Source organism: Perca flavescens, chromosome 11 (assembly GCF_004354835.1).
Source record: "Perca flavescens isolate YP-PL-M2 chromosome 11, PFLA_1.0, whole genome shotgun sequence".
Lineage (NCBI taxonomy): Eukaryota > Metazoa > Chordata > Actinopteri > Perciformes > Percidae > Perca > Perca flavescens.
The window spans coordinates 7,100,041-7,119,687 of NC_041341.1; the positions used below are offsets into that span (position 1 = coordinate 7,100,041).

At 43.3% G+C, this 19,647-nt stretch overlaps 1 protein-coding gene across 1 annotated transcript in view; it reads right to left on the reverse strand.

The window, feature by feature from the left end:
- The window catches only part of LOC114563921 (amine oxidase [flavin-containing]), a 50,994-nt gene extending 40,950 nt beyond the window's left edge, over positions 1-10,044 (reverse strand). Inside the window, exon 1 of the mRNA XM_028590917.1 lies at positions 9,957-10,044. Coding sequence (XP_028446718.1) covers positions 9,957-10,014 — 58 coding nt within the window. The 5' untranslated portion in view covers positions 10,015-10,044. The remainder of the gene's footprint in view (positions 1-9,956) is intronic.
- Positions 10,045-19,647: the final 9,603 nt, after the last annotated feature.

Below are 19,647 nucleotides of genomic sequence, written 5' to 3' on the forward strand. Positions count from 1 at the left end.
GTCACTCCTTAGTATTATTCTTTTCTTTTCCTTAAACGCCATGATGGAAGTCAGGGTGTTACCATAACAGATAAGCATACCACTAACATCTCTACATTTGGAATATCCTCAAGTGCCTATTTGTACTTATTGATGTGCCTTGTTCTGCTCTGTTTTGTGTCTTTGTATTGTAATTGAAAAATCAATAAAAACATTTGTCAAAAAAAAAAAAATATCGTTAGATTTGATTTGATTTTCTCCATATCGCCCAGCCCTGCTTTGTCCCCAAATTCACAACCTTCTGAGAGCCTAACATGTAAATAAAGCATGTTCTTTTGGGGAGAGGAGTCACATTTTGCTCCCCATGACAGCAAAATGTGCTCTGAAAGGATTCTGCGTGATGCCAAGTTAAATACTGTCAGTGTGTGACATGTTCCCTTCTCTGAAACCTTCTGCACCTCAGCAAAATATTCTTTTCACAGGAACAAACAACAAACAAAAAATCCACTACCAGCTGGGTGACAAGTGAGACACTTGAATCACGCCGTAAAAAAAGGCTCCAAATCGATCCAGAGGGGGAGACATTTACGAGACACGCAGCAATCACATTTACCCCGTCTCATGTTCTCAGCACTGAGACACTGATTGGCTGTTTACGTGCAACAAACCGAGGAGCAATATTGACAAGCAATTACACAAAACCTCAGAATTCAGACAGAGAGACGTGAGAAAGAGCAGACAGGAGAGTAACCTCTGGGTGTTAGCATGGAGACAGAATGACTTGACTTTGAGATCTTATTTTAAAAAATAAAACTGCCTGCTGTCTGTCTGAAAATGCTGAGGAGTTCACTCTTGGTAGATTATGTTTAGTTGAAGAAAGAAATGGACAAAAATCACAGGCAAACCAGACTCAATTTCAAAAAGCAATACTTTTAGTGTGTCTAGAGCCAACATCTTTTGAAATGTAAATCAGTAAACTATGGGTTTATTTCAACCAAAACTGTTGTGATTGTTGGAAAAGTGGAAAGACGACCCACAACTGCTTTTCATAGTTTTATTTTGTTTCTGTCAACTTTGAATGAAGTGTATTTTACGATGCTAAAATGACTAATTTATATGGAGTCTGGTGGGTTTAGTGAACGTAATTTGGTGGATGTCTTTATGTTTAAATAAAAGGAGCTTACTCTTTAACAGAAAGGTCGACCTCCTTAGAAATCCTTTCATAATGTTGTCAGACACTTAGAATATTAATCTGAGCCTGTCAGCAGAAAAACAAGCACTTTTGTGACGGTAAATACAAGCTGGACAATTGTCCTATTAACTTACACTGTAGCTTGTTTCTCTGACTGCCGACTGCAGAGATCTCTCTTAATACTGGACCAATGTCAAAGATTGTTGTTCCCATCAGTCACTTAGACACTAAAAACATAGCAAAATAGGGTCCAGGTCCAACGTTTATGCTCAACGCATTCTTCATTGCAGTACTCTCCGGAAACACCAGAGGTCAACAAACATTACATTTATCTACTCTAATCATTAATGTGACTGTTGTTTATCTCCAAATCTAAATGACTGTCTGACGTTTTTTAGCTTTAATAAAACAATCTCTCGGGCCCTATCTTGCTCCCGGCGCAGCGCAAAGCCCGACGCAAGTGTCTTTGCTAGTTTACAACTGACGCAGTTGTCAATTTCCCGTCCAGCGCCCGCGTCGTTAAAATAGCAAATGCAACTGCGCCCATCTTTGTGCCCATAGGCGTGGGCGTGGTCTTACAGGGAGGTGTGTTCAGGTCCATTCTGGGAATGGGAGATGACACTCTTATTGGTTTATTGCACGTTAAGCCCAAAACACAGCTTAGATCGTTAAAATAGGACCCCTCACGTATTTCCACACTCTCCAGCAAAATGTTTCTTCTCCTCCCAGTGTGGTCTCTCTCTCTCTGGACATATTTAAGGCTGTTTGACTCCCTGTGTTCTCTACGTGGAGAATAACACAGATGTTCGTACAGACAAACCTGCTCTTCCCAGCCGACTTTCAGTGTTGAACTGAAAGCGCAGCGCATGCAGTGGGCGTGTAGTTACAAAAAGTCAGAGGTGCACGACCACGCGCCGCGACTTCGCGCTGGAAACGACAGCCGCGGTGACGCTTAACGCAACCATCGGCCACAACGTGACTGTAGTGAATCATTTTAACGTTACCTCAATGCAAACGCAGACATGCAGAACAGGACTGACGAGTCAAGTTTCTTGATTTGGAAAAAAAATCGTTAAAAAAACAACAAGGTGAATGACAAACACATCTTATTAATTTAGAGAAATATCTGAGGTGAATTCTTCTGTTTTGTCCTGACATCATTAACTCACATTAGCAGAAACCACATTGTTTTCAGTCTTTTATTCTTTATAATATAGGTCAGTAGGAAATATAAGAAACGGCTATTTATGACAACTTGAGTGGTCTTGGCTAGCCATTACAGAAAGGCCCTCTGATAAGAGCTGGAGAATCCGTTTGTCTGACAAACACTGAACAGAAGAGGGAAACAGGAACATATCCCACAGACAGATGAGGACTTTGTGTTGTGCAAACATCCATCAGCTACGTGTGCTCCCCCCCGCCTCTCTATTTCATCAATATGATTATTACATAAGATTACCACAGCTGAGATTACAGCTGCACAGTTCTCCTGGCTTTACCTGCCACACAAAAGGCAAACACAGAGGCGCAGGCACACAGAAGACTACAAATGGAGTCGTCCATCTAATGATTACACCGGGCAGCTCACACCGCGGCGTCTCGTGTTTGCACAGCTGGACGGAGAAAGTGGCGCTCCAGGATTGCACACATGTTGATGGTAATTAGACGGGCTGTCAGAGGAGGTTCATGCTGCGTTAGGAGCGTTGAGACCAACCGACAGCATACAGGTGCAGACTCAACAGGTGCGCCCGAGTTAGGATTTGAATTTAATTGAATTAACCTTTTATTTTACCAGGAAATAATCCCACTGAGATTCAGAATCTCTTTTTCAAGGGGAGTCCTGGCCGAGACAGCAGTCTAATAGTTCCATATTAAAATATACCGTGAAAAACAGACAACAGAAAACGACAAGAAAAGACAGCTGGCAATTTAACATCATCTCAACATCATCACCAGCAGCGCTCAGTAACAGCACATGTGCATTTAGTACTCAAATGGTCCTTTATCATAATTTTGAACTGTGTCATTGTTGGTAGGTAGTCTAATTTAAGATGATTCTGTGATTTATACCAAGATGAGAGTGCAAAAACTTTAAAGGCACTTTCACCGAAGACAGTTCGCGTTCGGGGAATAATTTGCCCATATGATCGAAGGATTGGGCAAAAATTACGACTCCAGTAGAATCGTTTCTTTATTGGAGTCGTTTGGAGGATTTGGTTTCAAATCCGATCATCGCTTCTCAATTTAATATGCGCAAGTTTTGGTTTCCGTAGCAGCCAGGCGCTTGTTGTGCTGCAGCCTTGGAGCACAGTTTTCCCATAAGTTTAGTAATTTTATGTATTTAATGTTTAAAAATATCGAAAATTAATATCGATATCGCAATATCACATTTTGTCAATATCGTGCAACCCTACATGTGACCCGTTTCAACTCCACCCCTCAAAGTATCGGAATCGAGAATCGATAAGAACTGGTGTCACTGCCCGATGTGAGTCGAGTGCAGATGTGAGTCGTGCACGCGTCACTTTGCGACAAGTAGCCTACGAGAGACTTCTGTAATGTCAACACAATAAAATGGATCTACTGATTCCAGCTTGTTAAATGTGAACATGTTCTAGTTTCTTCTCTCCTCTGTGACAGTAAACTGAATATTTTTGAATTGTGGACAAAACGAGACATTTAAAGACGTCATCTTGGGCTTTTGGGAAACACTGATTGACATTTTTCTCCATTTCAATTTTCAACAATCATTAGTTGCAGCCCTAGAATTGGGGTTGACTCAAGCATGATCATTATGCGCTCGGTGTGCTTCAACGCTTCCATCCTCTTTCCAGTTTCATGGCTTCCTCAAGTTCCCTTTTTTACTCTCCTTGTAAACACTCATTTCTCTTTCTCCCTTCCCCAATTCTCAGACACTCTTCCTCCTTTCTTTGTTTCCCAGTTTGCCTCGTTTCTATTTCCCACATTGACAGCTGCCTAGACATGACAGGAATATGTGGCTCCCTCCTTCTCTCCCTCCACATTATTAATGTTTCCGCTCCCTCGCCTCCCCTTCTCCCTCCCTGTCTTCCTCGGCATCCTCTCTGCTGCTGGGTTGATAACAGGCTGTCACAAGTGTTTAATGTTTGCTCAGAAAGTGCTGGCTGCTCCTCGGGGGGGGCACAGTTCTGCTGGTGGGTGGCTGACAGGCAGGAAAATGACAATTGCATTTGCAGGAGAAACACACATCTCAGGATAGAGAGAGAGAGAGAGAGAGAGAGAGAGAAAGAGAGAGAGAGAGAGAGAGAGGGACAGAGAGAGACAGAGAGAGTAATAGAGAGAGACAGGAACTGTGTGGAGCTGCCACAGACACAATCCTCAGTCTTCAATCAAAAGATTTGAAACTAAATGAAAATAAAATACAACACAAACTCTGTTATCAATCCCTGAACAGAGATATCCAATTGGCTGAATATCTCAAAACAAAAAATCCAAAAGAAATACGAATTTTAACAAAATACAGAGTCAGTGACCATGAGCTGGAAATTGAAAGAGGTCGACATTTAAAAGTGTGGAGACCAAGAGAGGAACACTTCCACCAGGATATCGTAACAGAATTACATTTCCTATGTACATGTCCCAAATATGAAGGCTTAAGAACCAAATATTTCCAAAAATTCGAAAAACATATACCTGGCTTCACTACCTACACTGAAGACAAAAAGCTTTCTTTTTTATTAGGGGAAGATAAAAACACGGCATGGTTAGCAGCTAAATATGTCTTCTCTTGCCACAATACAAGGCAAAACGAATAGAAAATTGTATAGATTATCATTTCTTTTCTAATTTATTATTTTAGTTATTTGTATTCTTTTTTTATATATTGTTTCAATGTACCCTCTGAGGGAACTGCACAGCAGTTTTGCATTTATATCATAATTATAATATGTTTACTTGTATTATTATTATTACTACGTCAGATGTATTTACTCCTTGTCATTTTATATGTATGTTTGTTGGCAACACAGATGTATTTTTTTGTCATGCCAATAAAGCAACTTGAAATTGAAAATTGAAAATTGACAGAGAGAGAGAGAAGAGAAAGAGAGAGTGATAGAGAGAGAGAAGAGACAGAGAGAGTGATAGAGAGAGAGAAGAGACAGAGAGAGTGATAGAGAGAGAGAGACAGAGAGACACAGAGTGATAGAGAGAGAGACAGACAGAGAGAGAGAGGGAGAGTGATAGAGAGAGAATGACAGAGAGAGAGAGAGTGATAGAGAGAGAGACAGACAGAGAGAGAATGACAGAGAGACAGACAGAGTGACAGAGAGAGAGAGAGAGTGATAGAGAGAGACAGAGTGAGAGTGATAGAGAGAGTAATAGAGATACACACACACACACACACACAAAGACACACAAAGACACACACACACACACACCTGTAATATTCTTGTTGTCATGTTGTTGCTGATATCCATCAGTTTTGTTCATATTGTTACATTTTGTTGACATGATTGTTGCTTTTATACAAATGTTAACTTAATGTTTTATTGTCAGCATCCTACTGGACTACTGGATGTTAATGTGTAACATGTTTCCCTGTTTATGTGCTTTAGCAATACTGTATGTCAATATGGTCATGCTAATAAAGCCTCTTTGAATTTGAGAGAGACAGAGAGATTGAGAGAGAGTGATAGAGAGAGAGAGACAGAACACTTCCTGCTTCAATGTAGCACATATACTGACATCAGAATTCAGTTCCTTATGAAAATTCTCCCAGATTTTGATACACTCTCTGACCTGACAAAGATGCAACATCTATTTGGAGAAAATAGTGTGAGCGCTGTAGAAGCAGCGAGATATGTGAGTGCATGTCACAGCCTGAGAGACAACCAGCACAACAACACCTAACATCTGTAGTTCATCTCCCCTCAGTTTACTCTTCCTTCTCCTTTAGTCCTCTACTTCAGTTTACTCTTCCTTCTCCTTTAGTCCTCTACTTCAGTTTACTCTTCCTTCTCCTTTAGTCCTCTAATTCAGTTTACTCTGCCTTCTCATTTACTCCTCTACTCCAGTTTACTCTTCCTTCTCCTTTAGTCCTCTACTTCAGTTTACTCTTCCTTCTCCTTTAGTCCTCTAATTCAGTTTACTCTGCCTTCTCATTTACTCCTCTACTCCAGTTTACTCTTCCTTCTCCTTTAGTCCTCTACTTCAGTTTACTCTTCCTTCTCCTTTAGTCCTCTAATTCAGTTTACTCTTCCTTCTCCTTTAGTCCTCTACTTCAGTTTACTCTTCCTTCTCCTTTAGTCCTCTACTTCAGTTTACTCTTCCTTCTCCTTTAGTCCTCTAATTCAGTTTACTCTGCCTTCTCATTTACTCCTCTACTCCAGTTTACTCTTCCTTCTCCTTTAGTCCTCTACTTCTCTGACTCCTCTACTTCTCTGACTCCAACAGATTCATTGATTATCAAAATTGTTTGCGATTAATTCAACAGTTGACAACTAATCGATTGACCTTCCCAGCTCGACTCCCCCGTGGTTTATCCGTCTTTTGATTGGACAGCGATGCTTACATGTGGAACTTAGTGCAAGGCAGTAAAGGGCAGCGGTATAAACAAACGCTGTAATTACACAACCCTAATGTGACAGGAGAGGAGAGAGAGCAGGGCCTAAAAAGGTTGCCAGTTTTATTAGATTAACTTGTTTCCGTAGCAATTGTTTGGCACGCTTGACTTGTATTTGAACTGACACTGACCTAAATTCCTCACTGTCTGACAGACAGTGGTCCAACAACACCACGAGCTCACAGGCTTTAAAGGTCCCACGGCATGAAAATGTCTCTTTATGAGGTTTTTTAACATTAATATGAGTTCCCCCAGCCTGCCTATGGTCCCCCAGTGGCTAGAAATGGTGATAGGTGTAAACCGAGCCCTGGGTATCCTGCTCTGCCTTTGAGAAAATGAAAGCTCAGATGGGCCAATCAGGAATCTTCTCCTTATGAGGTCATAAGGAGCAAGGTTACCTCCCCTTTCTCTGCTTTGCCTGCCCAGAGAATTTGGCCCACCCATGAGAGAGAGAGAGACATCATGGCTTTCAAACGAGCAAAGTGGCAGTTGGTCAAGGCCACACAGAGACTTCAGATACAGTATTAGGGGACCACTAAGGTCTTTATAAAAGAGACTTCAGATACAGTATTAGGGGACCACTAAGGTCTTTATAAAAGAGACTTCAGATACAGTATTAGGGGACCACTAAGGTCTTTATAAAAGAGACTTCAGATACAGTATTAGGGGACCACTAAGGTCTATATAAAAGAGACTTCAGATACAGTATTAGGGGACCACTAAGGTCTATATAAAAGACACTTCAGATACAGTATTAGGGGACCACTAAGGTCTATATAAAAGAGACTTCAGATACAGTATTAGGGGACCACTAAGGTCTTTATAAAAGAGACTTCAGATACAGTATTAGGGGACCACTAAGGTCTATATAAAAGAGACTTCAGATACAGTATTAGGGGACCACTAAGGTCTATATAAAAGAGACTTCAGATACAGTATTAGGGGACTGCAGGCATGTGACACGATCCCAGAGTGTGACACCACATTGCAACTCTGTGATCCAACACACGGATTAGGGTTGGGTACCTTTCGCATCTGAACCAATACCACTACCGATACCGGTACTTGGAATTCGGTTTCCCGGTACCCAACGGTACTTTTTTTGGGTACTTTCCCTCTGTAATTACAAAAAGATTATTTCAGTTGTAAAAATTATTCCAAACCAGAGATGCACCGATTACACCGATTTTTCATTGAGTTTGAACAGCCGATACCGATTTTAGCCGATTCCGATTTCATTTTTTCTAACCACTTTACAGCACACACAAATATTTATTTTCTATCTTTTCTTTAATACATTTTTTTTACATTTTGCATAGAACATTCTTTGAATAGATAATCGATCGCTATACTATATAACTATATAAATTACTCCTGGTGTGGGAAATTCACACACACACACACATATGATATTAATGCAATTTTATGCAATGACATTGCGGGAACTTGCAAAAATTTGATGAAAAAGAGAAAAAAAAGTGATTCCCCCCAACACCCTGCTTTTCGATGATGTTCATGTCACTTCATAACGTCACTTCATAACGTTCCCATGGCAACAAGAGAAAATGGCTGCTCTTGTGTGAAGTAAACGCAACATTTTTCAACTTTCTGAAATTTGCCACCTTTGATTTTACGTAAACCAATACACGGTAGTACCGACGATGGTTCGGTCGGTACCGGTAAAAGTACCGGATTAGGTACCCAACCCTAACACGGATACTTCAATCAACATCTCCACCACTTTATGGCACTATGTGTTCACATTACAGCGCTTTACTAAGTTTAAAATACTTCTATTTTAGATATATAATATATGATCTATTGGTGAAATAGCATTGATCACTAACATTTCAAATAATCCAGCAGAGGCAGGGACATATACACCAGAAAGGGGGAAAGTTGCTGATGCTCAAACTTCCCTGGGGGAGGACACCAGACCCCCCACTATGATATGACCCCCGCCTATATATATATATATAAATTCCCATAGAGGCAGGCAGATGTTTATTTTTAAAGGCCAGTTATTTCATGGATCCAGGATACCATGCATCCTGATAAAGTTCCCTTGGCCTTTGGAATTAAAATAGCCCCCCACATCATCACATACCCTTCACCATACCCCCCACATCATCACATACCCTTCACCATACCCCCACATCATCACATACCCTTCACCATACCCCCACATCATCACATACCCTTCACCATACCCCCACATCATCACATACCCTTCACCATACCTAGAGATTGGCATGGGGTACTTTCCATAAAATCATCTCTCAATGCAAATCAAACCAGATATTAGGCTAACTGACATAAAACCATGCCAATCTCTAGGTATGGTGAAGGGTATGTGATGATGTGGGGGTATGGTGAAGGGTATGTGATGATGTGGGGGTATGGTGAAGGGTATGTGATGATGTGGGGGTATGGTGAAGGGTATGTGATGATGGGGGGCTATTTTAATTCCAAAGGCCAAGGGAACTTTAACATAGGGGTGTGTATACTTATTTATTTACAATACATTACTCATTCACAATGAAAGGTCGGATTTTTCCTAATTTTTTTAATTAAGGCATTAAGATCAATTTCCAAAAGATGATTTTTTTTCTTTTTAGTCAACTTTAGCATGGGTATGCAAACTTATGAGCAGCACTGTATATATGCCTACAGTACAGTATACCCACTTCCATACATTAGACTACACCACTGATTTGCACCACAAATTGATGCAGAAAAGGCACTAATTGATGCATACAAATTCACCAGAATGCTCAAAATGTTATGTGTGTACCACCACCACCAATGTTGAAACAAAACCTACGCCCTTGTTGGTTGATTAGTTGTTACTTAACAGGCGCCGCTGCCGTGATACAGCGGTGCACGGACAGGAAGCTTCGCGGAAGAGACGGGAACGCGGAGAAAATGGATGTCACACCGTGAAGAAGAGAAAACCCGGTTAGAAGTCTGAATAATTAGCCTATCACAGGAGAGAGAGAGAGAGAGAGAGAGAGAGAGAGAGAGAGAGAGAGAAGAGAATAAGCTGCAGAGCTTTTCCACTCCCTCCTGACAGCGCGCGAGCAGCTCCGTGTGCAACAGTTGTCTGTCTCACTCAGCTCACCCAAAACAAAGGCAGCTGCGGAGTCATAAATGTGTCTGCTTTGTGTCCGAGTGTCCACCTACCTGATATCCCTCCGCCGACGACTATCACGTCGTAGGTGTTGCTGCCGGGCTCGGTCATGGTGCTGTCCGCTCCGCTCTGCCGCTGAACGCAGGGCGCCCGGGCGAGAGCATCTGTATTAAAAGCGCCGGCCAGTCCCACTCCCTCCAGACCCCGCCCACCCCCACTCAGACCTCGCCCACTCCACACTAGACTCCGCCCACGGATGGCAGAGCAGCGCACTGCCTTTGTGGACAGGGAGGATTATTTAATGTAGGAGGTGGCATGTGCCCGCAGAGAAATCACAATCAGAATCAGCTTTATTGGCCAGGTTTGCGTAAACAAACAAGGAATATGACTCCGGTTAATCTTTGCTCTCAATGTACAACACACACTTAACATATAAAGAATAAAAACAGAAAGGACAGTAAGAAATATATATATATATATATATATATATATATATCGAAATATACATGATATATGATATGAGGTGAGCAGAACAGTGTTGAGTGACATTGTTCAGTGTAACGGTGGGGGCTATTTCTGAGCGTTCAACAGAGCAACTGTCTTTGCGTCGGCTGGTTTTGGCGAACAGTGCCCTGTATCTCCTACCAGAGGGAAGGAGGTTGAACAGTTTGTGACCAGGATGTGAGGGGTCTGCAGAGATTTTTTGTGCCCCTTTTCCTGACCCAGGACCAGTACAGGTCCTGGATGGAGGGAAGGTCAGCTCCAAGGCCGGCGACAGACTGCGTGGCGTAAGCGTGTCAGCTGCGTGGCGTGTTCGTTTTTTATTTCGGCTCCCATGTTGACAGATTAGAGCTTGCACGCTGCCTGCATGACACGCATGTCTCATGCACGGCTCGAGCCGCGCCGAAAACGCGTGCCTGCTAGAAATAGAACCGACGCCTATTTTTCACGAGACACGCAAGTGTGTTGGAAGCGTTTCCAGGCAAAATAGAATAGGAAAAGATGTTTATATGTCATTTTGACACGACTACTTATTAATAAATGACATGTTGATGTTTGAAAGTCTCTAGGTTTTGACATGTATGTATGCCAGTATATATTTATGTTTAACATGAAGTACTACTGCTTGAGTGCAGTAAATCAATGGGAAACATCCATGTGTCCAGACAAGGCTAGCAGCAACAGCTCTGCGTCAGACACGTTTCTGGTGTGCAAAGACATAGAAAACGCCACGCAGCCGACACGCAACAGAAACAGCACGCTCACGCCACGCCGGTCCAATGATCCTCTCTGCAGCCCTAATTTCTCCGTTGCAGTGTGGCCCTGTCCCGTTTGGTGGCTGACCCAAACCAGACAGTGATGGAGGTGCAGATGACAGACTGGATGATGGCTGAGTAGAGAGTGGTCAGCAGCTCCCTTAGGCAGATTAAACTTCCTTAGCTGTCGCAGGAAGTATAACCTCTTTTCTGGACAGAGTCAATGTGGGGAGACCATTTTAGGTCCTGTGAGATGGTTGAACCCAGGAATCTAAAAGGGTTTAACTCCAGGTGGTTCTGACTGCACCATTGGACCAGCTGTCATCACTATGGTGCTAAAACAGTATCATAAGTATTTGTAACTTGTGAAACACAATGCACAAATAAATGCAGAGGGTCTGTGTACGTTTTGATAGTTTGTTTTTTTCGTTTGAACCACAAAACAAAATAAGGAGAAACCAGCTTTTTTTTTTCGTTTGTCGTTTCAAACCAAAAACAAAGAAACGGTAAAAAAAAAGAGCCGTTCTCCGTTTTTGGTTTCTGAATCCAAAAACGAAAAAAACGACTAAACCAAATTCAAATAACGTTCCGATTTTGGTTTTTTGAGATTCCTTTTTTTATTTCTCCGTTTGAATTTATACATTAAAAGAAAGACAGGCTGGCCACGTGACCCGGAAGTAATAGTAAATAAAGCCTATAAAAATAAAACCCAAGCTTTTAGAACGGTCATAATATGCAGCACTAACGTTATACCAGAGTAACGTTAGAATAAAAAAAAATCAATCAATAAATAGGCTTATATAACCTGGACCGAAAGAAATAGGTTAGCAACAGTAGTTTATTACAGTGCTTTAAGCGTGCCTTCCACGTACACATAACCAGTCACGTTTAATGAGCACATGCATTGTTTGGTTCAATACAGTTGGTTTAGTTAACCTAGAACTTATTGTGTGTGCAGAGTTGTTACTGTTAGCACTATATTATATAATTAAATTAATATTTAATGTGGTTTCCACCGTAATGGACCAAACTGTTCCCCCTTTCTACCAGCAGGGTAGGAAGGTAAATATGGTGCAAAAGGTGAGAGCTTGTAGAATACAATGTGAGAACTTTCAGAACAACAAATCTGAACTTGTAAATTTGCACTTATATATCACACACGAATTTGAAGTCGCAAAAAAAATATTCACAAATGTGTAGATTGATATTTGCATGAACACAATGACAGCTGCAAACTTGTAATGTAAAATACTTTATTTCTTTTTACTCAGGTTCATTTTCCATCACAACCACAACTCAGTGATTACAACCTATCACTGCAACTTCACATATGTGCTCTCTCGCATCACAAAGTGGCAAATCTGCGCCTCGACTTTTGCAACACTTCTTGCGATACATTTGGTGCAAAACTAATTTGTAACTGGACTGTGGCTGTGGAGCTCTGAGCCAACGGAACGGGGAAAGCAGGGTTTCTATAACTTTCTATTAATAACTTGAGATAATATGGACATGTCTGCTGTTTTCTAGCCAAAGTTACATAGGGGATACACAAAATATCAGGCCATTTTTCACCTGATATTATGTGTATCCCCTCCCCTACCATGCAAAGGGTCTTATAATGGCTAAGCCTAATACTTTAAAGCCACTGAGGGATATACAGACTTCAAACAAACTGTCTATGGATAGTAAACTAGCTGACACATTCTCTTCTACCTTACAACGCTCAGTAGCCTACTTGTGAAATCATAGATTCCAATAGTCATCGTTGCATTTTGATGGACATTTATTGATTACAATGCTTTTGAATGAACGTGCAATAAAACATATGTCCATTAAGCTCCACCAACAAACATTTACACATCCACATTAGCGTTGCGGTGTGTTGCGATTTGATGCAGTCAAAACTATTTGTGCTCGGCAACTAGCTCAGTTGGTAGAGCGGGCGGCCATACGTAGAGGTTTACACCTCGACGCAGCCGCGGCCCTTTGCTGCAGGTCATTCCCCCCTCTCTCTCCCCTTTCATGTCTTCAGCTGTCCTGTCAAAAAAAGGCCTAGAATGCCCAAAAACATAATGTTAATGGGGTGCTGCTCCTCCGATGAACAGCACCCCATTTTACCTGCTTAAAGGTTCCTACCTAAATAGACATCACTCAAAAGCACACTAGTGACACCAGTGGACAATTTGTGTCCTACACCCAATATATTTATGTGCATTTTATTACCATTGTGACTGAACTCGATGCCTACATTTTTTAGTCTATATTCATTATCATAATTTGGGGTCATAATTAGGCTAGGACCCCAGGACAACAAGAACGACATCAAAGCCAAAAATTACAATTTCCCATGGTCACGTTACATGACGTCTGAGGTCAGAGGCTAAGGTTATTACCAGTCAAGAAACTACTGTCAGTATTCAACGTCGCTCAAAATGGATTCTGAAGAATACCAAAAGATAGTTAATTATAAAGTGAAACGCCAGTATCCAGCAAACTTGTCAAAAACCAAAAAGTTGCTCCTTCGCAGAAAAGCTGGCCTTTATGATGTTGAAGGTAGGTTGATTTATATTTATTTTGAGTTTGAAACTTTCTTTGATAATTTTGCTACTCCGCCAGTTAACAAGCACAGGCCGTTATAATGTTGTAATTACAGTGGCAGAGGCCATAGCCTATTCAAATAAATGTTTAGGCTACTGTAAAGCTTAAAGCATTGTGTCTTAATCAAGTTTATTGCAAAAAACCTTTTACGCCTGTGTACATTTCTTTCTATAGGTCTTTCTTAAAAAAGATCGATTTATAAATGATGTGCAAATAATTCTTCAAGCTTGTATTATTACCATGGTGATTACCAGGTAGGTGTATTAGGTTTGATGTAAATTTGTAAGCAAGCATGTTTTTTGTCGACATTTAGGGGACGAGCTTTACTACACCCGCTATAAAGGGACTGCAAAATCTGTGAAAACAAAAGTGGTCTGTGGTGCTGGTGAAGCAGACAACATTTTTTATGACTTTCATGCCAGCCCCATAGGGGCACACTGTGGCCAGACCAAAACCCGGGAGAGCATATCCCGCAGATTTTACTGGCTTGGGATGTCAGTTGATATCAACAAGTGGGTAAGTCAGCAATATTAACTGTATGTTATTATTCTATAACAAAGCTTGTCATTTCATTGGTCTTATTTTTCTATATTCTTAAAATTATTTATAAAAACGTTTTCGTATTGTTTAAAGTATGTGTTTATAATTTCCAGGTTTCCCGATGCTCTGCATGCCAGGTGGCTACCATAACAATAAAAAAGCCAACAGAGTACACCCCAATAAAGGTTAGTTAGTTATTCCAAAAAATGTAAAAGGCTTTTTAAAAAAGTAGTTTGTATGTCAAAGAATTCTAAAAACATTGAATTAAAAATATTAAATAAAAAACATCAACATACATATACATTAACTGACCACTGAATGGAAACCGTCATAATCCTACCATTCAATGATTAGGCTACTAATCATTTGCAAATATTAACAATTGTACTCTTTGCCTTAAAAGTAAGCAGAAGATAATGTTCCTCAGGACATTTACCATGAAGATCCATTTTCTAGAACGCAAGAATATGAAGCGTAAATATCTCTTTCACTCTGTTCCTCCCTCTCTCTCATTGGCTAAATATGAATTTCCTGAGTCATATTAACTTCCACTACTCGCTTTTAATGCAAAGTGTACAGGTGTTCGTTTTTGCAAATGACAAGTGACACATTGAATGGTTTCATTTAAGAGCAGTAGTTCATAAATGTATATTTTTAGACTATCATTTAGTCAGTCCGCTATTATCTGTCACGCTTTTTCTCGCGTTTTTTTATTTTTTATAGAGGACGAGTTTCCTTCTCTACATATTATATGCCTTGCTCCCTGGTATATATGGACATAGAAAATAAAGACACTGAAGAAATTGCACTGTAAAATCTAGAAACTATAAAGATAATAAAGTGATAAATTCCATGCACACTATTAACATGAATGGAACAGAGTATATTCATCAGTTATTTCCCCCCAGGCAAAATATAAGGTCAAAAACCATTGAGGTGTCCTCTCCCTGTTGTTACATGAATGTACAGTAGCCTACATCACTAGATAGTTACTGGTCCAGTGAACTAAGTCTATAACTTGGGAGGATTGTACAGTTAGGATATGTTCTTAAAATTGTACAATCCTCCCAAATTATAGTCCCAGTTTACTGGACAACACAAATTGTGTGCTAAGAATGCCAAATACAATGCACATGGAAGCAGAACAAACATGATCCTTATTGTTAAAGAATAAAAAAAGAAATTATAAACTAAAATAATTTAAGGTGCATTGGGGAACTATAGAAATGTACAGCATTGTATGTATTGCCCTTAGTAACAGACTTTATTTAAAACTCATTTGAAATTTTATCATCCATCCATCCATCCATCCATCCATCCATCCATCTTCGTCCGCTTATCCGGTGTCGGGTCGCGGGGGGAGCAGCTCCAGCAGGGGACCCCAAACTTCCCTTTCCCGAGCAACATTAACCAGCTCCGACTGGGGGATCCCGAGGCGTTCCCAGGCCAGGTTGGAGATATAATCCCTCCACCTAGTCCTGGGTCTTCCCCGAGGCCTCCTCCCAGCTGGACGTGCCTGGAACACCTCCCTAGGGAGGCGCCCAGGGGGCATCCTTACCAGATGCCCGAACCACCTCAACTGGCTCCTTTCGACGCAGCGAGCAGCGGCTCTACTCCGAGCTCCTCACGGATGACTGGCTTCTCACCCTATCTCTAAGGGAGACGCCAGCCACCCTCCTGAGGAAACCCATTTCAGCCGCTTGTACCCTGGATCTCGTTCTTTCGGTCATGACCCAGCCTTCATGACCATAGGTGAGGGTAGGAACGAAAAACTGACCGGTAGATCGAGAGCTTTGCCTTCTGGCTCAGCTCTCTTTTCGTCACAACGGTGCGATAGATTGAATGCAATACCGCACCCGCTGCGCCCGATTCTCCGACCAATCTCCCGCTCCATTGTCCCCTCACTCGCGAACAAAACCCCAAGGTACTTGAACTCCTTCACTTGGGGTAAGGACTCATTCCCTACCTGGAGAAGGCATTCCATCGGTTTCCTGCTGAGAACCATGGCCTCCGATTTAGAGGTGCTGATCCTCATCCCAACCGCTTCACACTCGGTTTGCGAACCGATCCAGTGAGTGCTGAAGGTCGCAGGCCGATGATGCCATCAGGACCACATCATCTGCAAAGAGCAGCGATGAGATCCCCAGCCCACCAAACTGCAACCCCTCCCCACCCCGACTACGCCTCGATATCCTGTCCATAAATATTACAAACAGGATTGGTGACAAAGCGCAGCCCTGGCGGAGGCCAACCCTCACCTGAAACGAGTCCGACTTACTACCGAGAACCCGGACACAGCTCTCACTTTGGTCATACAGAGATTGGATGGCCCTGAGTAGAGACCCCCTCACCCCATACTCCCGCAGCACCTCCCACAGTATCTCCCGGGGGACCCGGTCATACGCCTTCTCCAAATCCACAAAACACATGTAGACCGGTTGGGCATACTCCCAGGCTCCCTCCAGGATCCTTGCGAGAGTGAAGAGCTGGTCCGTTGTTCCACGACCAGGACGGAATCCGCATTGTTCCTCCTCAACCCGAGGTTCGACTATCGGCCGAACCCTCCTTTCCAGCACCTTGGAGTAGACTTTACCAGGGAGGCTGAGAAGTGTGATACCCCTATAATTGGCACACACCCTCTGGTCCCCTTTTTTAAAGAGGAACCACCACCCCAGTCTGCCACTCCTTTGGCACCGTCCCAGACTTCCACGCAATGTTGAAGAGGCGTGTCAACCAGGACAACCCCTCCACACCCAGAGCCTTGAGCATTTCTGGACGGATCTCATCAATCCCCGGGGCTTTGCCACTGTGTAGTTGTTTGACTACATCAGTGACTTCCGCCTGGGAAATCGACGACAATCCCCGTTATCCTCCAGCTCTGCCTCTAACATAGAGGGCGTATTAGTCGGATTCAGGAGTTCCTCAAAGTGCTCCCTCCACCGCCCTATTACCTCCTCAGTGTAGGTCAACAGTGTCCCATCCTTACTGTACACAGCTTGGATGGTTCCCCGCTCCCCCTCCTGAGGTGGCGAACAGTTTTCCAGAAACACTTTGGTGCCGACCGAAAGTCCTTCTCCATGTCTTCTCCAAACTTCTCCCACACCCGCTGCTTTGCCTCTTTCACGGCAGAGGCTGCAGCCCTTCGGGCCCTTCGGGTACCCTGCAACTGCCTCCGGAGTCCTCCGAGATAACATATCCCGGAAGGACTCCTTCTTCAGTCGGACGGCTTCCCTGACCACTGGTGTCCACCACGGTGTTCGTGGGTTACCGCCCCTTGAGGCACCTAAGATCCTAAGACCACAGCTCCTCGCCGCAGCTTCAGCAATGGAAACTTTGAACATTGTCCACTCGGGTTCAATGCCCCCAGCCTCCACAGGGATGCACGAAAAGCTCCGCCGGAGGTGTGAGTTGAAAGTCTGTCGGACAGGGGCCTCCTCCAGACGTTCCCAATTTACCCGCACTACACGTTTGGGCTTACCAGGTCTGTCCAGAGTCTTCCCCACCCCTGACCCAACTCACCACCAGATGGTGATCGGTTGACAGCTCTGCCCCTCTCTTCACCCGAGTGTCCAAAACATACGGCCTCAGATCAGATGAAACGATTATGAAATCGATCATTGACCTTCGGCCTAGGGTGCTCTGGTACCAGGTACACTTATGAGCATCCCTATGTTCGAACATGGTGTTCAATTATAGACAATCCATGACTAGCACAGAAGTCCAACAACAAACAACCACTCTGGTTTAGATCAGGGAGGCCGTTCCTCCCAATCACGCCTCCAGGTGTCTCCATCATTGCCCACGTGCGTTGAAGTCCCCCAGCAGAACAATGGAGTCCCCCACTGGAGCCCCATGCAGGACTCCAGTCAAGGTCTCCAAGAAGGCCGAATACTCCGAACTCCTGTTTGGTGCATATGCACAAACAACAGTCAGAGTTTTCCCCCAACCCGCAGGCGTGGGAGGCGACCCTCTCGTCCACCGGGTAAACTCCAACACAGCGGCGCTCAGCCGGGGCTTGTGAGTATCCCCACACCCGCCCGGCGCCTCACACCCTGGGCAACTCCGAGAAGAAAAGAGTCCAACCCCTATCCAGGAGTATGGTTCCAGAACCGAGACTGTGCGTGAGGTAAGCCCCACCAGATCTAACCGGTAGCGCCCACCTCCCGCACCAGTTCCGGCTCCTTCCCCACAGAGAGGTGACGTTCCACGTCCCCAGAGCCAGCGTCTGCCGCCCGGGTCTGGTCCGTCCGAGGCCCCTGACCTTCACTGCCACCCATGTGGCATCGCACCCGACCCCAACGGTTCCTCCCACAGGTGGTGGGCCCATGGGCTGGAGAGATGGGAGCCACGTAGCTTGTTCGGGCTGTGCCCGGCCGGGCTCCGTGGCAAACCCGCCACCAGGCGCTCGCCCGACGAGCCCGCCCGTCTGGGCCTGGCTCCAGACGGGGCCCCGGGCTTCCTCCGGGCAGGGTCACTCCATCTCTACCTTGCTTCTTCATTGGGGTTTTTGAACCATTCTTTGTCTGGCCCCTCACCTGAGACCACTTTGCCTTGGGAGACCCTACCAGGAGCACAAAGCTCCAGACAACACAGCCCTCAGGTTCACAGAGACACACAAACCTCTCCACCACGATAAGGTGATGGTTCACGGAGAAGCGGAAATTTTATCAGCCTTTTCTAATTATCTCAACAACTGCCATAATATATTCATACATTCTTACAATATGAACAGCAGTCTTCATACAGCAATAAAAAAGTAACAATGACAAATTTATAATTATAAAAAAAAATAATGGTCACAACTTTAAATAATAACAGTACTTAAATGAACAGCAATATGCACCTGTTGTATTTTAATCCAGGCTGATAAGAAAAGGGTAAAACCACTGCTGAGTGAACAGAAAAGGTTCCAGGATTAAATAAATCCTGGCTGTTAGCCTGGTCAGGACCAGGCTAGCTGCACAGAATAAATCTCCATGGTGATTTATGTGCCTCTGCTTTCGTGAAACCGAGTCAAGGCTAAATTCATCCAGGATAACCAGGAAATCCCGGCTTAATCCCTTATCTTGGTTTTGTGAAACAGGCCCCAGGTCGGAAAATTGTCCACAACAAAAAATGGACATCAATATATTTGTGTCATGATCGACTATTTTACTAAATGGCTACAGGCTTACCCTCTCAAATCGAAGTCCGCCAAGGAGGTGACTTCTAGCATCCTAAAATCTGTCCATCAGTTTGAAGCCCCCAAAAGGATTTTAACTGACCAGGGCAAAGAATTTGTCAATTCCGTAAGTAGCCTACTTCACTCCTAGCCAAAAATTCTGTACATGTTGTTGATATACCAACTATT